Raw genomic sequence first — 22,791 nt, 5'->3', positions numbered from 1 at the left:
TTTTTTTTTGTGCCATCCTTGTTATGTTCAAGCTATATCTTTATTTTTTTTTTTTATTTTTATTTTTTTTTTGCGGTACGCGGGCCTCTCACTGTTGTGGCCTCTCCCGTTGCGGAGCACAGGCTCCGGAGGCGCAGGCTCAGTGGCCATGGCTCACGGGCCCAGCCGCTCCACGGCATGTGGGATCTTCCTGGACCGGGGCACGAACCCGTGTCTCCTGCATCGGCAGGCGGACTCTCAACCACTGCGCCACCAGGGAAGCCCCAAGCTATCTCTTTAAATAAAAAGATTTGCTTGCCTAAGAGTCTTGTGGAGGCGATATTCATTTCTATGGTATTGCTGTCCAAGAATCTGGAAAGAGCCCAGTAACATCCTCAGTCTGTAAATTCCTCCTGCAATCTATAATGCTGTGAAAAGCCCAATGATGCACATATTTTAAAACAGTGCCATTCACAGGAACTTCCTTAGGGTATTTGGATAAGATGAGCATCTGAAAACATAGTACGTTCATTAAATACATAAAATAAGCTGTAGTAACTACTTTTAATGGTTTTTTGTTTTATTTATTTATTTATTTTGGGCTGCATTGGGTCTTCGTTGCTGCACGCGGGTTTTCTCTAGTTGCAGTGAGCCGGGGCTACTCTTCGCTGCGGTGCACGGGCTTCTCATTGCACTGGCTTTTCTCTTGCTGCCGAGCACAGGCTCTAGGCCCGCCGGCTTTAGTAGTTGCAGTATGCAGGCTCAGTAGTCGTGGTGCACAGGTTTAGCTGCTCCTCTGCATGTGGGATTTTCCCAGACCAGGGCTCGAACCTGTGTCTCCTGCACTGGCAGGCAGATTCTTAACCACTGCGCCACCAGGGAAGTCCCAAGTAACTACTTTTAGATGACATCCGAATGACAACCTGAGGCGGCCAATTACCAAAATGAGCCTTAAGTTTTTTTTTTTTTTTAATAGATTTTATTTATTTATTTATTTCGGCTGCGTTGGGTCTTCGTTGCTGCACACGGGCTTTCTCTACTTGTGGCGAGCCGGGGCTCCTCTTCGTTGCGGTGCGCGGGCTTCTCACTGCGGTGGCCTCTCCCGTTGCAGAGCACGGACTCTAGGCCTGTGGGTTTCAGTAGTTGTGGCACGTGGGCTCAGTAGTTGTGGCTCGCGGGCTCTAGAGTGCAGGCTCAGTATTTGTGGCGCACGGGCTGAGCCTTAAGTTTTGCACACTGTGCTTTGAGGGAAGGAGGAAGAGGGAGAGGACGCACTTCTGAATAACTGGTTGTTATTCTTTTCCCCTGAATTTCCATGTTGTTACATTATTAACAGTGAAACCCTGGGAATTCTCTGGTAGTCCAGTGGTTAGGACTAGGCGCTCTCACTGCTGGGGCCCCAGCTTCAATCCCTGTTTGGGAAACTAAGATCCTGAAAGCTGAGCACAGCCAAGTGCTACTTTCCTCCAAATTAAACCTGAATTGTACAAGTAAAGTGGTTAAAGTAAGGCGGGGGTGGGGCGGGAGATGCACAAGATAAGCTGGGTTGGGCAGCTTTCTTCTGCTGTGGACTGGCTCTACTCATCCCTTGCCTCACTTCCTTCTAATCTACAAGTTTTCCTTTTCCGAGGCCCCTCTCCTCCAGTGTGCCCACCGCCGTCAGCGCTCAGCCCTTATGTGGCTCGTGATCAGAATGGGAGCTCAGAGACGAAAGGAACAAACAGCCTGGGACCCGGGAGCTCTCTTCCAAGGCTGCTGAGAAAGCTCCCCCAGCTCGGTGCTCCGACGCAAGCCTGAGACCGGGACAGCCCAGCTCCCGCCCTGCCCCCGGCCCGTGGCCCCACCCCGCCCCGCTCCGGCTCACGTAAATAAAAGCGCGGCTCCTGCGACGAAGCCGCCGGCGTGAGGCGAGCGCGTTGCAGCCAATGACGTGCCAGGACGAAAATCACTGACCAATGAGCTGCTGAGATGGTGTGGACAGCCAGCCAATCGTGAAGCCTCGCACCCGGATATGATTGCCGGTTCTGAAACCGAGCTCTGAGGAAGGGTGAGGGCCTCTCCACATGGGTGTGGGGCTTTGGGATGGAACAGGGGGGTGAGCGTTTATTAGGTTCAGTGCCTTGCGTGTGCGGTGAGCGTGTAAGGATCACCCTTTTGGGTTTTGAGTGAGGGACAAGTCGATGTGGCTGTTTGTCCGTGGAAAGAACTCCCGCTGCGGTGTCCCAGAACCAGCGCGTGGGGAAACCCCTCGGATGGTACCGCACAGGGAGTAGGAGAGTCTTGAAGACGCAGCTCGAGCAGTGGGAATATGAATCTCTTACCTAAAAGCCCTAAGGAGTTTGGCTCCATTGACTATTGGGAGAAGTTCTTCCAGCAGCGGGGAAAGAAAGCTTTCGAGTGGTATGGAACCTACCTGGAACTGTGCGGGTTGCTGCACAAATATATCAAGCCCAGGGAAAAGGTAAGCGCGGCCGGGCAGCCCTGTGTATGCCCTGGAAGGTAGGAACTGATAACAGAAATCCTGCACTTGTTTAGACGGTGACAGGCGTGGGCGCCCTAAACGGGCCCATATTTTCAGGATTCTGTGCAACATTCTAGCTAAAAGGTAATTACAGAGTATCCTTTTAAAGGTTTTCAGGTAACAGAGCTTCCACCCCCAGATCATTCTTGAATTAATAACCTCACTGGAAGAATGAGTGAGGTTATTAAGAATAACCTCATTTCTTTAGTAGTGCAACCTAGACATCTCCTCCTAGTGAGGAAAGTGTGCTTTTCTATCACTGTGCATCCCCGTGGAGCTGGCAGCACCCGGGGCTTTACTGATAAATGAATCTGTTATCAAATAGTTGTTGTGGGCCCACTGACTTTCAGGCACTGTGTTCAGCCCTTAAGCCACACGAGCATTAAGATATAAATCCTGAGCACATTCCAGAAGTGAAAAGTGCCAAGTACAGTAATAGGAGGTTTGATAGAGGTGGAAGTAGGGAAGGAAGAAGGGTAGAAAACGAAGATTTGAGGAGGAAGCTTTAAGAGCCAAACCTTATGCTGGGTGCTGTGTGTGTGTGTGTTTGCTCAGTCATTGAGTTCTCATAATAAACCTTGAGGTGAGTGGTAATACACGAATTCTACAGATGAGGAAACTAAGGCTCTGAGAGCCAGTTTCTTGTCCAAGATCATACATGTAGTAAGTGGTCGTGTGGGGATTTAAACTTAGATCCACCTAGCTCCAAAGCTTATGCACTTGTCATTGTACGATGCTTTTCCAGAGATGGTGATATCAGGGCAGAATTTTGAAGGATCAATGGGAGATTCCTCCACAGAGAGGGAGGCAACAGCCTGTGTTTTAAGTTTGGCTTCAGAAAATAGCAGAATATCATGAGTTGGAGCCAAGGCATGAGTGGAACAGGATTATGCCAGACCTAGGTTTTCAACAGTAAAACAAATAGGAGATTTCAGTTATAACTACTGTATTTGGATTCTGTGACTTCCTATCAATTCCTGAATAATAAATTCTTGATTCAGAGAAAAGAACAACCATGATTAGTTTGTTCCTGCAATTGATTAATAAACTCTTGATTCAGAGAAAAGAACAACCCCGGTTAGTTTGTTTCTGCATAACTTGCACTGTTATAGCGGAATGTGGTTTGTTATGAGTGAGTTCTTCTAATCGGTGGTGTTTCAAGATGGAGCCTAGAATCCACTTTGTAATGGTGCTCTCTCATGGCATAGCATCTTCGCCCTCTGAAAACATACAGCAGCCAGGGTGAGACTTGATTCCTTGAAGTGTCTGAAGCTCATTCCCTTGCCTTGATCACCTCCATCTTGTTTTCTTTCCCCCTAGGTGCTGGTGATTGGGTGTGGTAACTCAGAGCTAAGCGAGCAGCTGTATGACGTGGGCTATCAGGATATAGTGAACATTGACATCAGTGAGGTCGTCATCAAGCAAATGAAGGAACGCAATGCCAGCCGACGGCCCCAGATGAGCTTCTTGAAGATGGACATGACACAGATGGAGTTTCCCGATGCCTCATTCCAGGTGGTGTTGGACAAGGGCACCCTGGACGCTGTCCTGACAGATGAGGAGGAGAAGACGCTGCAGCAGGTGGACAGGATGCTGGCTGAGGTTGGCCGTGTCCTGCAGGTGGGCGGTCGCTACCTCTGCATCTCCCTGGCTCAGGCTCACGTCCTGAAGAAAGCAGTGGGTCACTTCTCTCGGGAGGGGTGGATGGTGAGGGTGCACCAGGTGACCAACAGCCAAGACCAGCTGTTGGAAGCAGAGCCTCGGTTCTCCTTGCCTGTCTTTGCCTTCATCATGACCAAGTTCAGGCCGGTCCCTGGCTCTGCCCTTCAGATCTTTGAGCTGTGTGCTCAGGAGCAGGGCAAGCCTGTGCGGCTGGAGAGTGCCGAGCGGCTGGCTGAGGCGGTGCGGGAGCGGCAGCAGTATGCCTGGCTGTGCAGCCAGCTGTACCGCAAGGCCGGGCTGGGGAGTGTGTCTCTGGACTTGTGCAGTGGGGACACGGGGGAGCCACGCTACACCCTCCACGTGGTGGACAGCCCCACTGTGAAACCATCGCGGGACAGTCATTTTGCCATTTTCATCAGTGAGTTGGGATTGCTCCCTCTCTTCCCTGGAGGGGGCTGGCTTACAGGGGCTGGGGCTGGGGCTTTGGCGGATGGGTATGCCTTGGCTGGTTTTATCTTGCAGGGGGCGGTGCTTGAAGAGGTTAGACTGGCCAAGGCATGAGGAAGGGGGAGCTGCCTGCTTGGATTTGAGGTTTATTTCTTCTCATCTTCCATTGCAAAGGCTTGAAGTAATACAGATACATTTAGGCAGGTCACACATTTGTAGAGATGTTAGTCACTCACTTTGTAACAAGGAGTAGTGGAAGCAACGGGAGTCCCAGCCTTGTAGCCTGTAAGCTGTGTGACCTGGGGAAGTGTCTGTGCGTCTCTGCTGAATTTAGAGACAGTACAGAGTAGTAGCTAAAAAAGTGAGCTCTGGAACCAGACTATTTAGTTTCCAGTCCTGGCTCAGTCGCTTCCTGGTGGTATTGGACAAGTTAGTGTTCTTTCTGTGCCTCAGTTTCTTCATCTATAAAGTGAGACCTTAACTGTGTAATTGTGAGAAGTGTAAAAGCTCTTTGAATGGTGCCTGGCACATGGTAAGTTTTACAGATGTTAGTGTTATTATTGAAAGGGGTAAATGATACCAGATTCACCTTAGTAATGATCAAAAGAGGTAGTATGAGGAAATGCTTTCAAAAGTAGAATATTCTAGACAACGTGAGGTGGTGATACATCATGCTGGTAATTTGTTTCCTGACAGCAAATCCATTTTTCCAAGTACTTCCTTATCCTAACTGTGCACCTGCGAGAACTAAAAGCACAGCGGATACGAGCATGGAGTCTGGGGCTGGACTGCCTGGGGTTGAGCCCTAGCTTCGCAGTTACGAGCTGTGTGAACTTGGGCAAATAATGTAACTTCTGTGTCTTAATTTCCTCATTTATACAATGGGAATAATAATAATACTCCCTGCACCTTGGGCTATTATGAGGATTTGATTAGTTTCTGTGTGTGAACTGCTTGGAATAATGCCTGGCACGTAAGAAGTGTTAGCATTATTGCTATTTTTCTTGCACTAGGTACTTGCCTCCCTCCCCTTACATACACGCTCACACTTCTTTTCCATGCTGGGTCCTGCCATGGGTCAGATGGCAGCTTTGCTGTGGACATTGTTGACTGGGGATTGATAGCCCCTCAGTTGGTCACAGTTGGAAGGGTTGCTGGGCTTGGGTAGGGGCTGGCTCTCTGCCACATGGGGCATATTGGTTGTGGGCTTGAACTTTTCCCAGGACTCCCTGTCAACAAATGCCTCTTTCTAGTCCCCCAGGGTCGGGAGACCGAGTGGCTCTTTGGCATGGAGGAGGGCCGGAAGCAACTGGCAGCCAGTGCGGGCTTCAGGAGGCTGATCACAGTGGCCCTTCACCGAGGTCAGCAGTACGAAGGCATGGACAGCATCCAGGCCGAGCTGTCGGCCAGAGTCATGGAGCTGGCCCCGGCCGGGATGCCCGCCCAGCAGCAGGTAACAAAGCTTTGGTAGCAGCTTTCAGGGTCTCTGGAGAAGTCATATTAGTAGCCAGGAAGGCAGAGGGTATCTTGGCAGAAGCTAGGACTAGGGTCTGTGACCCTAGTCTGTTCCTGGAGGGCATGTCAGCAGCTAAGAGCTAAGTGAGCAGAAGTTATGTCCCAGGCAGTGAGTGGAAGGTGAGCGGTTGCCCTTATTGAGACCCCCAGTAGCATCTGTGCCTGTGGGGCCACTCGGATGGCATGAAGGAAGTGCTCTCCACCTTGCAGGCTCCAGCTCTGCACACTGCAGCTTACTCAGGCTGTATTTCTCCTAACTCACTTTGCTCAGGATTTCCTTGGCCATTTTGCTTCTTAGAACCATCATTATGTGAGGTAGAATGGGAAAGGGCCAAAACAGCTCAGCTTAATTTTCAGGATATTAACATTGCTGGTCTGATGTTCCACTGGGAAGGAAACGGAAGGTTTTTGCCAAAATGTTGATATGGTATTATCAGTTGTCGCCATCTGTCTTGTACTGTCCTGCTCACAAGACGGTAATTGATAGGTGACTTTATTGCAAGGGCTTTATAGAAAGGAGTTTATCCTTCTTGATAGATGGGAAAGACAAGGTACCTGGAAGCTTAATGCTGTAGTAACAGAACTAAAAAGAAGAACCCAGGCTCCTGGGTTCCCAGCCTGTGGTTCTGCCCACTAGGCTGGCTTGTGCTTATAGATGAATATGTATTTGATGCTTTCTGGAAGACTTTGGGGTTGGTGTCCCATCAGAGAGACCCAGATCCTGTGGGAGGCTCATTTGTGACTTTCTCTCAACAGTGCCTACACCTCGGCAAAGTCAGGAGTCCCTCATGATTATTAAATACTCTTGTAAGTCTTTAAAAAGAAATAAATGTGAAGATTGGGAAGGGAGTGGAAAAGTTTAGGGGAAAAATGTATTTTTTCCTCCTAATTTTTTCTTCTGTTTAGAAGAATGCAGAAAAAAGTTGAGAATAACTGGGGGAAGGGAGACACTTCGCCACATTTGGAGTGGTTGCTTTCCCCATGGATTTTAATATCTTTATCCCTATTCAGATTCCTTCTCTCATGATTCTAGTCCCTTCATGAGGCTTCCTTCTAGCTTTCATTGTCTTGGACTATTGAAAGTCCTTTTAAGGATTACTGTTGAGAAACTCATATTTTTCTTGTGGAGAACCAACTGCATTTCACGAATGGTTTGGGGAATCTTTAGTTGTTCAGTTGGTTTTCAAAAAGGTCAGTTAAACCTTTTGAGATCTAGTCAAACACCCCAGAAGAATACTTTAACAAAATGGCAAATCTTCGAAGTTGTTGCTGCTCAGAACCTTGGTGTGGGGATTCTTCACATACACACAAAGGGAAGGGATTATAATTTCTCGTATTTCTCAGTTGAGCTGGTGTTTTCACCACATCTCTGCTCTTCCTTCAGGTACCCTTCCTGTCTGTGGGCGGGGACATCGGGGTCCGGACTGTTCAGCACCAAGACTGCAGCCCTTTGAGTGGCGACTACGTCGTCGAGGACGTGCAGGGGGATGACAAGCGCTACTTTCGGCGGCTGATCTTCCTCAGCAACAGGAACGTGGTGCAGTCAGAAGCCAGGCTGCTGCAGGATGTGTCTCACAGAGGTGAGGCGGCATGGGCACAGGGGTGGGGCCCACGTGGACGTGGTATGGACAGTTTGGGGTGGTCAGAAAGACCTGGGAGCTTGGTGGAGCTGTAGGACAGACCCGGATCCCTGTGACCAGAGGCACATGGCTCTGTGGGTTGTCCTCTTATCATCTGGGCTCTTAGGGTGTGAGTGGCGATGAACAGAAGGGAGGTCGACGTTCTGTTATTGAGCAAAGCCTGACTCTGCAGTGATAAGGAACCGGGGTGGTGGTTTACCAGACAAATGTGATAATCACTTTAATGCCTGCAGTTCAAAGAGCACTTTTTTTACAAGTTGCTCCATATAGGTCTGTATATTAATTCAGTAGGCCTGCCCTCCTCCATGGGGCCACCTCCTAGCACCTGTTTTAGAGGGTTGTACAGTTGGTGGGTGCCCTAGAGGTCACCTAGTCTGGTAGAACTTTCTGCAGTGAAGGAAATGTTTAATACCCAGTTAGCTGCCCAGGGTGGCAGCCATGAACCATATGTGGCTACCGAGCACTGTGACTAAGGAACTGAATCTTTAACCTTTTTTAATTCTGATGAACTTACATTTAAATTTAAATGGCCACAAGTGGCGCATGGCTACAGGCTTCGACAGGGTAGATCTCTACCATGTTCTCTCTTTTTTTAAAAATTAATTTATTTATTTATTTATTTTTGGCTGCGTCGGGTCTTCATTGCTGTGCGTGGGCTTTCTCTAGCTGTGGCGAGCGGGGGCTACTCTTCGTTGTGGTGTCCAGGCTTCTCATTGCGGTGGCCTCTCTTGTTGCAGAGCATGGGCTCTAGGTGCGTGGGCTTCAGTAGTTGTGGCACACGGGCTCAGTAGTTGTGGCATGCAGGCTCTAGAGCACAGGTTCAGTAGTTGTGGCACATGGGCTTAGTTGCCCTGCGGCATGTGGGATCTTCCCGGACCAGGGATCAAACCCGTGTCCCCTGCATTGGCAGGCGGATTCTTAACCACTGCGCCACCAGGGAATCCCCCCACCATGTTCTCTTTTAAGTGGTCTCCCAGGTGCTGCTCAGAAACACCCACTAATGGGGAGAGCAATCGTTTGTTTATTTTCTTGGGGCATTATATGTTTGCATTATAAAAGTAATACTTACTCATTGTAATCAATCACAGATTACATGTATAGAGTAGAAAAATATTCCTCCCCACCGCTTCTCCAGTATAACTTCCCTTTAGAGGCACAGAGAGTCAGGCTTGGAATCTGAAATTGCCTCTTGTGATTGCCGGTCATTCCCTTTGCCTGATGATGCTGTCCTGTTGGCAAGGCCATCTGGAAGGAGGGTGAAAAGGGAGAATTCAGAACCTCATGAGGTCATGGGTTTGCCCACAGCTCAGGATCAGGTTATTCTCAGCAGGATGGTGTCCTCTTGAGGGGTGTCCCCTGGTCATGTGCACCCATATTTGTTGCGTTCCTGTGCTGTCATTGGGTCACTTGGGCTGCAGGTTGGTTCAGTTTCATCTCACTGAAAGCTCAGTAAAAGTGCTTCAAAGAACATTTTGCCCTCCAATTTGGGTTTTGGTTTTTTTCCCTACTGTTATCAAGCCTTCTTAGTATCACCTAATTCTTAGGGGAATGATTTCCCTCATGGAAGTATTGGTGAGCAAGAAGGAGAATGTGTTAAAAAGCAATTTAACATCTCTGAAAAGCACGCTGCCACTTACATTACAGTGCCCAATGGTGCAGCTGGTCCCCAGGAAAACCCCAGAGCCATCTGTTCACTCTTTCCTGGAGCAGTTGAGGGAGTAGGTAGGGGGAGCGTAGAGGGGCCAGCTGCTGCAGACAGGTAGTCCCAGGTTCAAATCCTGGCTGCATTGCCTACTGATTTGGGCCTAATTAATAACTCTTCAGATCTTCAGTGTTTCCATCTGCCAGGAATTGGAATAAGAGCATTGATATAGGGTTGTTTCAAAGCTACAAGAGTAAAAGTCCTAGTATAGTAATTGGCATAGAGGAGGTAGTTGGAAACTCAGTCCTTTTTCCCCTAAAAGAACTGACGACTAAACTTCTCACCTGTTAGTGGCTTTATATTTCCCAGAGGACAGGTACTAGTACCCCTCACTTGAGTTTTCCCAGTGTTCTGAGTTTTGGGGTGTTTCTTTGCCACTTCCCTTTTCTGACTCTGGTGTATGTTAAATGTTTAACAACCGTCTCTTTGGGGAAAAAAAGCCATGATATGCAGTTTGCCCATTTCTGTGGCATAAAAATGGCCACCATGGCCAGATTTCAAGCCACCAACATGTCAGCCAGTTCACAGAATTCCTGCATATTTCACAATTGGGTTCTCGAGTCTCATCAAACCAGTTGCAGCATACTGCTGCTGGTGTGCCTTACTTTCCAAGGAGTAGTGTACCACGCATATGACTTCATTCATCTCTGTCTGTGATCCAGCCCAGAAGAAACGGAAAAAGGACAGGAAGAAGCAGCGGCCTGCTGATACTCCAGAGGACCTCCCTGCAGCTCCGGGGCAGTCCATTGATAAGAGTTACCTGTGCTGTGAACACCATAAAGCCATGATTGCCGGCCTTGCCCTGCTGAGAAACCCGGAGCTTCTCCTAGGTGAGGGTGTCGCCACTGCCTTCCACAGGAGGGAACATGTAAGATTACAGAGGTAATCAGTGTCAGCTGCCATGCAGTTTAAGAACCATGATTATAGACCAACAGATGCACATATAGTCATGTCTTTCTTATTCCCAACCATCTTCTACATTCATGAACATCCAAATAACTTTTCCTTCAAACTCAAATTGTTTGAAACAGCTACATGTGCTGATACCTAATTTTTTTTTCCTCTATTCATTTATTTTAAAAATCAGTGTAGAATAAACTATACTCAGTTTAAAAAGTTAATGTATAAAATACATTCAATGAGATCTGTAAAGTATACAGATCTTAAGTTGTTCAGCTTGATGAATTTTGCACATGCATTTACCTATGTAACCAGATGGAATATTTAAAAATCACATCTCTGGAGAAATATACCTGTGCACTTTAGGAGAATTTCTGGCTTTTCAGTGATACATTATTTGAGTACTAGATGCAATTCTATCTTGAATTTCTACTTTTAAAAAAAAAAACCATAGGGGCTTCCCTGGTGGCGCAGTGGTTGAGAGTCCGCCTGCCGATGCAGGGGACACGGGTTCGTGCCCCGGTCCGGGAGGATCCCACATGCCGCGGAGCGGCTGGGCCCGTGAGCCATGGCTGCTGAGCCTGCACGTCCGGAGCCTGTGCTCCTCAACGGGAGAGGCCACGACAGTGAGAGGCCCGCGTACCGCAAAAAAAAAACAAACAAACAAAAAAAACCATAGTATGAGTAGTACAGTCATAGCCTTATCACTAATAATAGGTTTGGATCTGACCACAGTAGCAAAAATGTTCGTGATTCTGTCTACTCTTGTAACTGTCTTCACCCAAAGTCCCTAAGTATGTCTTACTGGAACATGCTGTACATTTGATCTATCTTAGTGTTGATGTATGTCCCTAGAGTCTCAGTTCTTCCATTTAATTCTCAGGGTCTGTCTCCTTTTGGTGATTCTTTCTTGTTTCTTACCTTCCTTTCATTCCCTGTGGTTGCTGTGGTTTTTCTGTGCTTGTGTGTAGGATTTGGGCCTTTGTTTTCCTGTGGTTTCTGGAACTTGGGTGGATTGCCCTCACTTGGTGGCTGTGTCTGAGAAGGCAGTGTGGCCTTTGAGTTGAAAGCTGAGCAGAGGGCATCACATCTACACTCCCTGTGATCATAAACAAGATGTCGGCCATTGTCCCTCCCGTTTCCTAGAGGGGTTTAATAATGCTTATGGTGGGAGTTATTGCTATAATGTCAGCTGAGTGCTTTGGGATCTTTAAGGGGCCATAATAATAATACACTGGTTCATCTTCTGGATCTAGTAAAGGAAGGATTGTGAGGCCAGGGTTGAATTTTCAGATGTTAAATTGACTCCCGAATTTCTAGAAAGAGGCAAGGGAGGCCAGGTCTCTAAATCTTGTTTCCCCTGGGCAGCACCAACGATCTGACTCCCTCTTTTGCCCTCCCCAGGTGTGGTACAAAACTTTACAGTGAGCAGGTGGTAAAACGATGCTTTTATTCTTTATTACAGAGACCCCACTGGGATTGTTGGTGGTAGGCTTGGGTGGGGGCAGCCTCCCCCTTTTTGTCCACGATCATTTCCCAAAGTCCTGCATCGATGCTGTGGAGATCGACCCCTCCATGTTGCAAGTGGCCACTCAGTGGTTTGGCTTCTCCCAGAGCGACCGTATGAAGGTCCACATCGCGGATGGCCTGGACTATATTACCAGCCTGGCAGAAGAGGAAGGTATGGCTACTGGAGAATTTGGAGGGGCGTTGAGGGAGGATTGATCCGAGGTTGTCAGGCCTGCAAGGGCCTCTAGAACTCATCTCTCAGAGGGCAGCATCGGCATCATCCCAGTCTTTCACCAGTTCGTTTGTTCATTCATTTGTTGACAGTTATTCAATAAATATAGAGTGTCAACCACATGCTCAGTACTCTTAGGGGTTGGGCTATGGCAGCAAGCAAAACAGACCGTTTCCTGCCCTAATGACGCTAACAAACGAGTGGGCTTCCCTTCTGAATCTCTTCTGACCCTGTAACCTTGCCACTTTCTCATCATCCCAAGAAACCCAGAATCTGTATCTGAGTGAGGAAAAGGGGAAGAAACATTGCGGGGGGAGTGTTGGGAAGTTGTTTTGTAAATCTTTCAGCTAGAGGTGAAGCCAGAACCAGAGCGAAACAGCATTCATGTAGATGAGTGGTTCTAAACCTCAGGGACAATGTCTGCAGGCACTTTTTTGTTGTAACCATTAGGTACGGGTGTTTCTGGCATCTAGTGGGTAGAGACCAAGGATGCTGCTCAACATCCTACAATGCACAGGACAGCCACTGATGATAAAGAATTATCTAGCCCAAATGTCAATAGTGCTGAGGTTAAACCATGATGCAGGTGTTAGTGGGAATTCCAGTAGCCCTGCTGCTACTGGAATTAAGGCTCCATTTTGCTATAATAATTTGTATCCCAGACTTGGACAAAAGGCATATTAATGTTTTACAATAGCTCCCCTGATCCTTCTGCAGCTTAATATGTAGGCTTCTGATGACTGATGCTTTGAAGAACATGAGCCCCTCTGGGAGAAGTCAGTTAGGTTGGTTCAGTCCTATGTGAACCTGGGGAGCCCAGGCCACACATCCTTCCTGGTCTGCTCATTCTATAATAGATGCTCTGGTTCTCGCTGGGTTAGAGTATCTTCCAGGAAGGGTGTGGCAAAACGGGATGCCTGGGGTAAGCGTTTTGGTGCTGGGATGGACAGATGCTGTCTTATGTAATTGCAAACTGAACTGAACTCTATCAGAGTTTCACAGGTTCACTCTCTGAGACTGGGACCAGTCTGGGGTCCCAGGGCTGGTACATGTGAAGCACTTAAAACAGTGCCAGGCACATGGTAGGTACTCAATCCATGATGTGCTGCTGCTGTTACTACCTCTAAGTCAGTTTTGAACAGCCCTGGCCTTCGTCTTAACAACAACCTTTTGGATTGTTGGAGGTCTCAGTGCCACAAATGTGGGCCTTGGTTGTCCTTGGACTTTGATGAGCCAACATGTTCTGCTCTTGAAGAAACCAAAGTCAGATCTGTGCTATGAACAGTGATGGACATGCTGTAGTCCTAAGTAAATAGATATTTATCGAATAATCATTAGCATTGTCTCGAAGTCTGCCCAAAACAAATCATTAGTATCGCAGGCCTACCCCTTGTAAAAACTAACATTATAGTAAGGAGTGGATCAGATTCATGGTCAGTTCTTTCTCACCCATTGAGCGAAATCAGTTCTTTCTTGAGCCAGTAATTGTTCAAGCAGCTAGAAAAGATATGCTAACTTTAATTTGGGAACATTTTCTCCTAGGAGGCAACATATGCTGTTTCCAGAGTTAAGTTAAAGTTATCATTTTCAGGTTCAGCCCTTAAAGGCAGAGGCAGCTGCTTTGTCTACATCAATGGTTCTCAACTCTTGACTATATTTCGAATCACCTGGGGAGCTTAAGAAAAGTACACCGGAGGCTTCCCATCTCCCCTCCCATCTGTTCCTCGCCACCCCAGGGTTTTAACTCTGTTGATTAGGAGTGGAGCCCAGGTTCTCTGAATCTTTAGAATTTTCCCATTTGACTCTAATGTTCTGTCAGGATTGAAAATCACTATATAGATGGACTCTTAACCAAGCAGTAATCCTGCTGGAGTGGACCCCAGTAATGTGTGTCTGTGGAAAGGGCTTTAAAATGTGGAGGAAGAAGGTGAGATGAAGGCTCCATCTTCGACGTGGAGTACTCACAGCAGAACGCTGATGACGTGCCTCCTCTGGACTGTGACATTAGTGCCCTTACAAGCAAACCACATCCTCCATGCCATCCTTCTGACTTAGCCACCTGTGCCCACCACAGGTCATGGAGGAGATGTGGTGGAGGAATGTAAATGGTGTTATTTTATCCAGCAGAGACAAAGACTCGTTTGCTTCTCGTTCCCAGCACGACCTCACTACGATGTCATAATGTTTGATGTGGACAGTAAGGACCCAACCCTGGGAATGAGTTGTCCACCCCCAGCGTTTGTGGCCCAACCTTTCCTGCAGAAGGTCAAAAGCATCTTGACTCCTGAAGGTATGAAGAACAGAAGGTTGGGGAGGGAGAAGGGATGGGCCCTTTAAGGAAATTTTGCTTTTTAATGAAAAATGCACATATCATAAGTGTGTACCTTGATAGGTTTCCCCAAATTGAACATATTTATTTACCAGCACCAAACACCGAACATTTCCAGTGCCCCAGAAGTCCACCTCTTACCTCCTTTCAGTAACCTGTCCTCTCAAGGATAGCCACTATCTTCACTTCTATCAGCACAGCTTAGTTTTGCCCATACGGAATGTTCTCTGTTTCCTTCACTCAGCATGACGTTTGTGAGATTCACGCATAGTGTTGTGTTGACACTGGGTGATACACAATTGATTTCTCCATTCTGCTTTTGGCATTTGGGTTGTTTCCTGTTTGGGGCTTTTATAAGAAGTGTTGCCATTAACGTTCTAGTAGATGCCTTTTGGGGAAATGTGTGTGCAGGTCTGTTGGGCATAGATGTAGGGCTATAATTGCTGGATCACAGATTATGCATATGTTCAGTTTTTGTAGACGCTGCCACACAAAGTAGTTGTAGCAATTCACATCCCCACCAGCATGGTGGCGCTAGGGACCATTTGAATTCTTCCCACATGCCCTGGACTGGGCAGTATGTGATTTCATGTTCATAGCAGCCTGTTTTCAGATGAGGAAACTGAGGTAGAGACTTGTCAAGGTGACACAAGATAAGAGCTAGGGCTCCAACCCTGATCCTTGTGACTTGAAAGCTGAAGCTCTTTATCCTTATGTTCACTGGCTCCCAGGTATTTTCATTTGGCTAAGGCACTGTGGTGAACAGAGTTGATTTAGAACCCTTAATTGTCACCAGTGAAGGCATGTGATATATGTGTCAAGAACATAATCTCTCTGTGGAATTGCTACATTCTTACCTGGGGGTATGTATTCTTTCTCAAAGCAATCCTTTGTGAAACTGAAGCATGGAGAATGGTAACATTTGTTAGCAGCACAAAAGAGCAAGAAATTACCTTGAAGTTTTCTCATGATTCACGCATCCCCCATGCTTTTCTCTTCCTGCCTTTGTACGCTGTGTGTTCTCTGCAAAGTCACTGCCGCTGTAGGTGTGTTCCTTGGTCCACCAGCCTCCCTGGGGCAGGAATGGCTGTATTCCTCAGAGCTGAACCTTGTCTCCAGCGTGTCCCCTGAACCACAGTCATTCTGACCCTTTCCTCCCCACCCTACAGGAGTCTTTGTCCTCAACCTCGTGTGCCGAGACCCAGGGCTGAAGGACTCAGTGCTGGTTGGGCTCAAGGCAGTGTTCCCCCTCCTGTATGTCCGGCGAATTGAGGGTGAAGTAAACGAGATCCTGTTCTGTCAGCCGCACCCTGAGCGGAAACTTGCCACGCCAGAGCTGCTGGAAATGGCCCAGGCCTTGGAGCAAACCCTGAGGAAGCCTGGAAAGGGCTGGGATGACACGTACGTCCTGTCAGACATGCTCAAAACTGTGAAGATTGTGTGATTGTCAGGACCAGGCAGTCCTCTCAGCTTCCTGCCAGACTGACCTTGGGCTCCTGGCCTACCAGAGATTGAAGAAATATAATGCACAATACTTTTTAAGCCTTGTATTTTTCTTAGTTTCATACTCCCCTGCATGCGACCTCCAGCTTGGTGAGGTTGCCTGAAGATCTGGGAAAATAAAAAAGTCCTTTCCATCCTGTCTTCTTCCGTACTGCTTGGGTTAATTGCCTTTGCTTCCTTTACTGTGTCCTTGAGTAGGAGTCCCTGCCGGAGCCCCCATCAGGTGTTATGCCTTAACGAGCATGCCCCAAGCTCCTTAGGACTGGAGACAATCAAATGTGATTGCTGGTTTGCTTTACTTTCTCCTTCTCTTGGTCCTAAAGGAACAATCTCAAGTGAGATAGCAGAACATTCTGTGCCAAAAGACTATAAATAGAGTAGGATCATTTAAGAGAACATCTACGCTGTCTCCCTACAGATGGAACAGCTGCTGACACGGTCCCAAGTTTTTTTTTAATATAAATTTATTTATTTATTTATTTTTGCCTGTGTTGGGTCTTCCTTGCGGCCAGCGGAGGCTACTCTTCGTTGCAGTGTGCGGGCTTCTCATTGCAGTGTCTTCTCCTGTTGCAGAGCACGGGCTCTAGGCATGCGGGCTTCAGTAGTTGTGGCCCGTGGGCTCAGTAGTTGTAGCTCGTGGGCTCTGGAGCATAGGCTCAGTAGCTGTGGCACACGGGCTTAGTTGCTCCGTGGCATGTGGGATCTTCCTGGACCAGGGCTCGAACCCATGTCCCCTGCCTTGGCAGATGGATTCTCAACCACTGTGCCACCAGGGAAGCCCAATGGTCCCAAGTTTTAAGAATCTGCTAACCCACTCCTCTGCTTAACAACTTTCCTTGTAGCCTAAGCCATCTGTTCTGTTCCAGTGGAGGGAGTGGATGTAACTGGCCCCATGACTGCATGTGTCAGAGACTTAGCAGGCTGAAGTCTCCAGTATTGGTTTACTCACATTTACTGAGTGGCAGCTACATGCCATACCCACTGTAAAGAGCTGTAGTGGAAGTAAAGATGTTTAAGAATTGCCCCAAACCAAGAATTAGTGATAAAAATTAACATGTTCCAGGAACTTTTCTAAGTAATTCAATACACTGTCTCATTTGATCTGAGATAAAGGATAATTAAACCAAAACTGCATCTAACCCCAAATCTCACTTGGCCAGAAGTATCAATCTTACCTATTGAAACTTATGCCAGCAGTTCAGAAATTGGCTGGAATTTCACCTCTCCTAATAGTAGTAAGCCAAGGCTGACTTAATGAGCAGCACCATGGAAAATCTACCACCCCAGCACCTCTCTCCACAGGCCCTTAAAATGAACTCTAACCTCTTGAGGTGAAGCATATTTCAAAACTAGGTTGTCATCCTTACAAAATTTGCAGCCCGTTGAGGAGAAGGCTGTGTGTGCAGAGTAATGATTTTAGATGGTATCCATTAGAAATACTCGGTCTTCTTCACGGTGGGGGGGCCTTCCCTGGAACTGTGTAAAGGGAAGGTTATCTCATAGCATTCCCTGCACCCCAAGGACCTCAGCTTGGGAATCCTCTATTGTTTTCTAATTTGTAAACTCATGCAGTGTTAGGATAGGTTATAGAGGCATAGGGTCTGAGTTGGAGGATCTAGTGCTGTGCAGACTTTGAAACAGCATACTTGGTGGTATAGCCAAGCTAGAGAGTTACAAGAATGCTGACAAGGTCTCAACTGTGTCTCTTATGAGGAGTAGTTGAAGGAATGAGGTTCACTGGAGAGAAGCCTTTGGATGTAGGAAGAGGCACTCAGGGGTGATGATAATTGTCTTAAAATTTTTGAAAGACTGGGTATGTAAGAAGAGTGAGGTTGGTTACACATGGTTCCAAAGGCTGAAGAAAGACCAATGGGCAGAAATTACAGTTGGGCAGCTTTCAGCTTAATTTCCTACAAAGAGGTTTGTGCTGATGGAGACCATCGTGTTTACCAGGACACATGGTGATTCAGGCTTTTGCTCAAACCCTAGTCTAACTCTGCTCGGTGTGCTCACTTGTGAGGAAAGGGTTTTGTGTGTACAAGGCAATGCCATTGGCCTGTATACCATCTTTCCTACTGGAGAACTAACTATTAGCTTTTTCTTTTTTGGGGGGGTAGGGGATTTCATTTTATTTCATATTTTTAAAAACTGAGGTGTAATTGACACAACATTATATTAGTTTCAGGTGTACAACACAGTGATTCAATTGTATATATTGTGAAATGATCACAGTATGCTATTCACTTTTGCATTGATGACAGGCAAATGGCTCTTCATGAGAATTTTGCCTGACTTTAGGCATATGAACCCTGGAGGATAGGGAAGCTTGTAAAGTCATATTCCTTCTAGACCAGGCAAGTAACAAGTGTGAAGTGAGCCAGGTGTGAAACATAAAGGCTAGGATAAAGCCTGCCGTAAACCAGAGAATATATGCCCCGTAGAAAAACAGCAGCTCTTCTTCCAGCGGAGAGTTGTTCTGCAGGAGTTGCTAGAATTTTTTAAAAGAAGCCAGAAATCCCAAGTGGATGTGTGTGTGTGTGAATATTAAAGTGTTAGCCAATCAGAACACCTGTTCAAGCCATATTCAACCAGTTGGCCCGTCAGCTTCCACTACAGGGGACAGCCTTCAGAACACCTGAGAATCTGGCATACACCCAGGCTCCAAATGAGTATAAAACAAGGAACAAGCTGATAGCTACCAATCTCAAAAGTCTGGAAAAGTTCCATCTTGTGTTATGACTTACATTTTCTGTAATGGCTACTCTTGAGTGGGGATTGTCCCACCACCTTTGGGATAGTGTACAATTTAACTTCCCAGGACTGTCAGAAAACTGAATGAAAATATATCACATGACCTACCCACCCCCACCACCAAGACACATTCTGCAACAATGTAGAACTGGTGAGACTGGTTATTGTTCCTCCCCCTCCCCCCTCACACCAGTTTTTCACTGTGTCTCCAATCTGCCTTCATGACTCAGCTCGCTAACTGGGCTGCTGCTTGAGTCCATCTTCTTACAGGTAGACCAGTAGTTCTCAGCTGCATGTCAGCGTCATCTGATATGATAGGCAAAATAATGGTCCCCAAAGATGTCCACATCCCAATCCCAGCAACCTGTGAATATGTTACATTACACGGCAGAGGGGAATTAAGGTAGCAGAAGGAGTTGAGGTTGCTAACCAGCTGACTCTGATATGGAGATTATTCTAGAGTATCCAGGTGGGCCCAACATAATCACGAGAGTCTTTAAATGTGGAAGAGAGCGCAGCAAAACAGCCAGTGTCAGAACGATGTGATGTGAGGAAGGCTCGACTGGCTTTGAAGATGGAAGGAACTCAGGCAGCCTCTGAAAGCTGTAAAGGTAAGAAAACCGTTTCTCCAGTAGAGCCTCCAGTAAGGAATGCAAATCAGCCAATAATTTTAGCCCAGTGAAATTTCTGACTTCTGCATTATAGACATATATAATCAGTTTGTGTTTTTTGAGCCACTAAGTTTGTGGTAAATTGTTACAGCAGCAATAGAAAACTAATATACAGGGGAAAGGTGTGTGATAAGAACTTTAAAAATCTCATTTGGCAACTTTCAAATATGCAGTACAGTATTATTAACTATGGTCACCATGTTGTACATTACATCCCCATGACCTGCTTTTTTTTTTTTTTTGGTTGTGTTGGGTCTTTGTTGCTGTGTGCAGGGTTTCTGTAGTTGCTGCGAGCGGGAGCTATGCTTCGTTGTGGTGCGCGGGCTTCTCATTGCGTTGACTTCTCTTATTATGGAGCATGGGCTCTAGGCATGCAGGCGTCAGTAGTTGTGGCATGGGGGTTTTGTTCCTGGGGTTAGTGCAGACCACACAAGACTGCCCCCCAACCCCGCTTCAGACACCAGTCTCCCCACTGCAAGTCCAGGTTGTTGCCCGTGCTTCTGACCAACTGGCTGTAAATCCAAGGTTCCCATGACCCTTTTCTCGGGTTTGATAATTTGTCAGAGTGGCTCACAGAACTCGGGAGAACAGTTTACTTAGGTTACCAGTTTTTTATAAAAGGATGCAACTCAGAACAGCCAGATAGAAGAAGTACATGGTAAGCTATGTGGGAAGGGGTGTGGAGCTTCCATGTCTTCTCTGGGCATGCCACCCTCCTTGTACCTCCATGTGTTCACCCACCCAAAAGCTCTCAAAACCCTGTGCTCATGGGAGCTTTATGGAGGCTTTATCATGTAGACATGATTGATTATTAACTCAATGTCCAGCCCTTTTCCCTTCCCCAGAGAATGGGGGTGGGTGGCGGGGATGAAAGCCCCTAGATTCTAATCATGGCTTTGCGAGCGACCCAGGTTCTTGGACTCTTTAATCAATAGAAATTGTTAAGAGGCCAGATGAGGAATTCAGGCAAGGCTTTATTGGGAGTAGTGCTGCAGCATGAGGGAGCGAGAACAAGTAACAGGTGCCCTTGCTCGCTCCCCGTGGTGGGGCGCTGGGGCAAGGCGTTCCCTTAAAGGGGGTGAGGTTGGGGTAGATCCGTGGGTGGGGCCGGAGGGGTGGCTTAGGTGGTCTGCCCTTCTCCTTGGTGGTGCTGTGTGCAGGCATCTATGTATAGTACCCTGCTTTTGCTCCTGGCACCTCAGAAGTGGCAGCTGGGTTTTGGTCTTTTTGTATCTTGTTAATAATTTGCCCCAACTGCTCATGCAGGCAGTTATTTTTAGTCCCTTATAGTTTCTTTGTAGTCTGTTGCTTGAGGAGATGTTTGTCCAGGTGCAAGCACTGCAGTTGAGGGTCCCAGGTCTCAGCCTGTCTCAGCTTGGTCTTTCTGATGGCCAGCTTTCATCCAACAGCCTACCAAGAGTGACCACTTAGAACAAAAGATGTTTTGCAGGAGTTTTAGGAGCACTATGTCAGGAACTGGGGTCAGAGACCTACACATACATAATTATTTTGCACACCTATGCGCTGGTGCACACGCCAGCCCCCTGCCCTTTGAGTGGACGGCAGCAGGGAGGGGAGGTCAGCTTGTGGTATGGGGTGATCTCCTCCGTGGAGCACCGTGGACACACTCGCGCCATAATTGGGCCCTGGTGTGCATCCTAAGGACTGCTCAGTGAAGGCCAAATACTTCAGCAGAGTAAATCACAGGTAATCCACTTTCCCTCTTGTGGGTTGCCTTGCCATTTCATTTCTACAAATTTGTCAATAAGTAATGGTCAATAAGAAGCAGAATTCTTTGTTTTTTTAAAAATATTCAACAGGCATATTTTTGAGAGTGTGTTATGTGCCAGACACACATATGTGCTTGTGTTGAGTATAGATGGAGGAAAGAGAGAGAATTCCTGCTGTTACAGGACTCACTGACAAATTGCAACACCTGGATGAGTTCTGGAACCACCGCCCCTCCCCCCATGTTAATTGTGAAGAATGCACAGAAGATGGCCAGATGTTTGCTAAGAGTCTTCTTAGATCCTGTTAGAACAGACAAAGGGTCAAGTCTCAATAAAAAATGGCTCCCTTAAAGTGACTGAAGGTGTGACGAACTGTTTTGTTTTTCTGGCTCAGGTCTGACCTGGTTCCTATGCTTCCCGGTAGATGGCACTAGAAAACGCATTTAAGTGCTGGGGTTTCTACAAAATTTCCTTGGGAGAGGCAGAAAGAACTCTTTCAATGACTTGTTTCACCTGAACCATACTTCCTGCTTTTTTCTCATGTCTGAGGACAGACTCCTTTTTTCTCTCTCTTTACCCAGTATCCTACCCCCTCTGCTCTTTCATCATCATTCTTTTGTCCTTCCCATGAATATAAAAAGAGTATGCTTTTTCTCCAATCAAGGACCTCTACAATGGTTTGCATCACATCCCTGACTTTAGAAACATTGGCTGGAAGAAGAGCAATGGGATAATTCTAATAGAGCTTAAAACTAGGAAGCGTATAAGAAAGAAAAATGTAAAAACATGCGTCTGGGCCTGAGTCAAATTTTCTGTCAGATGATTTTCTGTCATTTCTATCATAGTAAATTAGAAGATAAGAGAAAGGTTGGTAAAAGTAAAATTTGATTGAAATAATGGATTTTGATATTTTTTCATGTAAGCCTGCCTGTAGTGGGTTGAACAGTGGCTCCCAAAAAGAAATATCCAAGTCTTAACCCCTGGAACCTACACATGTGATCTTATTCAGAAAAGGGTCTTTGCAGTTGTAATTAAGAATCTCGAGATGAGATCATTCTGGATTGGGGCAGTTCTAAATCCTATGACAAAGCCTTAGAATAGATGGGGAAACAGACTGAGACAGGGGAGACACACAGGGTAGAAGGCCATGTGAGGACCGAGGCAGATTGGAGAGATGTAACCACAAGCCAGGGGATGCCAAGGGTCACTAACAGCCACCAAAAGCAAGGAAAGAGGCATGAAACCATTCTCCCGCAGCCTCCAGAAGGAACCAACAATGCCGACACCTTGATTGAGGACATCTGGCTCATAACTGAGAGGAAGAATTTCTGTAGTTTTAGCCACCTAGTTTGTGGTCATTTGTTTTGGCAGCCTCAGTAAATGAATACCACTGCCTGTCCATGCCACTCCACAGAACCAGAGGTTGTATGGTCTCTGGGCAACGTGCTACCTACAGGTGTGTTTAGTTTAGCCCTCACAGGACAGTTTATATAAAATCTGGATTTCTGGCTTCTTTGGAAAACTTAGAAGCTCTGGCAATGCCAGGCTCACATTCACACTTGGCTAGAACTGGTAAACATCTGTCCATTTTAGATCAATCATATTTTCTGCAGTTCCCACTGCTCCCTATCTGCCTCCTTCATGCATTTGTTACACACCTGGTCCTGTAGGCATTTGAGGTTGTAGATTCTATATATGCA

General features: G+C 46.9%; 1 protein-coding gene across 2 annotated transcripts; it reads left to right on the top strand.

Moving 5' to 3' along the window:
* Window positions 1–1,752: 1,752 nt before the first annotated feature.
* Window positions 1,753–16,073, top strand: METTL13 (methyltransferase 13, eEF1A N-terminus and K55). Of its 2 annotated transcripts, none has more exons than XM_082616576.1 (8): window positions 1,753–2,026; window positions 3,821–4,580; window positions 5,863–6,062; window positions 7,509–7,704; window positions 10,129–10,296; window positions 11,832–12,047; window positions 14,266–14,397; window positions 15,606–16,073. In XM_082616576.1, the coding sequence occupies exons 2-8, from the start codon at window positions 3,926–3,928 to the stop codon at window positions 15,878–15,880; spliced, it is 1,842 nt and encodes a 613-aa protein (XP_082472702.1). In that variant the 5' UTR covers window positions 1,753–2,026; window positions 3,821–3,925; the 3' UTR covers window positions 15,881–16,073. The 2 variants fall into 2 exon arrangements, with proteins under 2 accessions (XP_082472702.1, XP_082472701.1); XM_082616575.1 differs by having other exon boundaries at window positions 2,015–2,440.
* Window positions 16,074–22,791: the final 6,718 nt, after the last annotated feature.

This window comes from Mesoplodon mirus (assembly GCF_964341445.2).
Source record: "Mesoplodon mirus genome assembly, chromosome: 3".
NCBI lineage: Eukaryota > Metazoa > Chordata > Mammalia > Artiodactyla > Ziphiidae > Mesoplodon > Mesoplodon mirus.
Note: the sequence above shows the minus strand (reverse complement) of the source record. Positions and strands in the feature narration are given on the sequence as shown.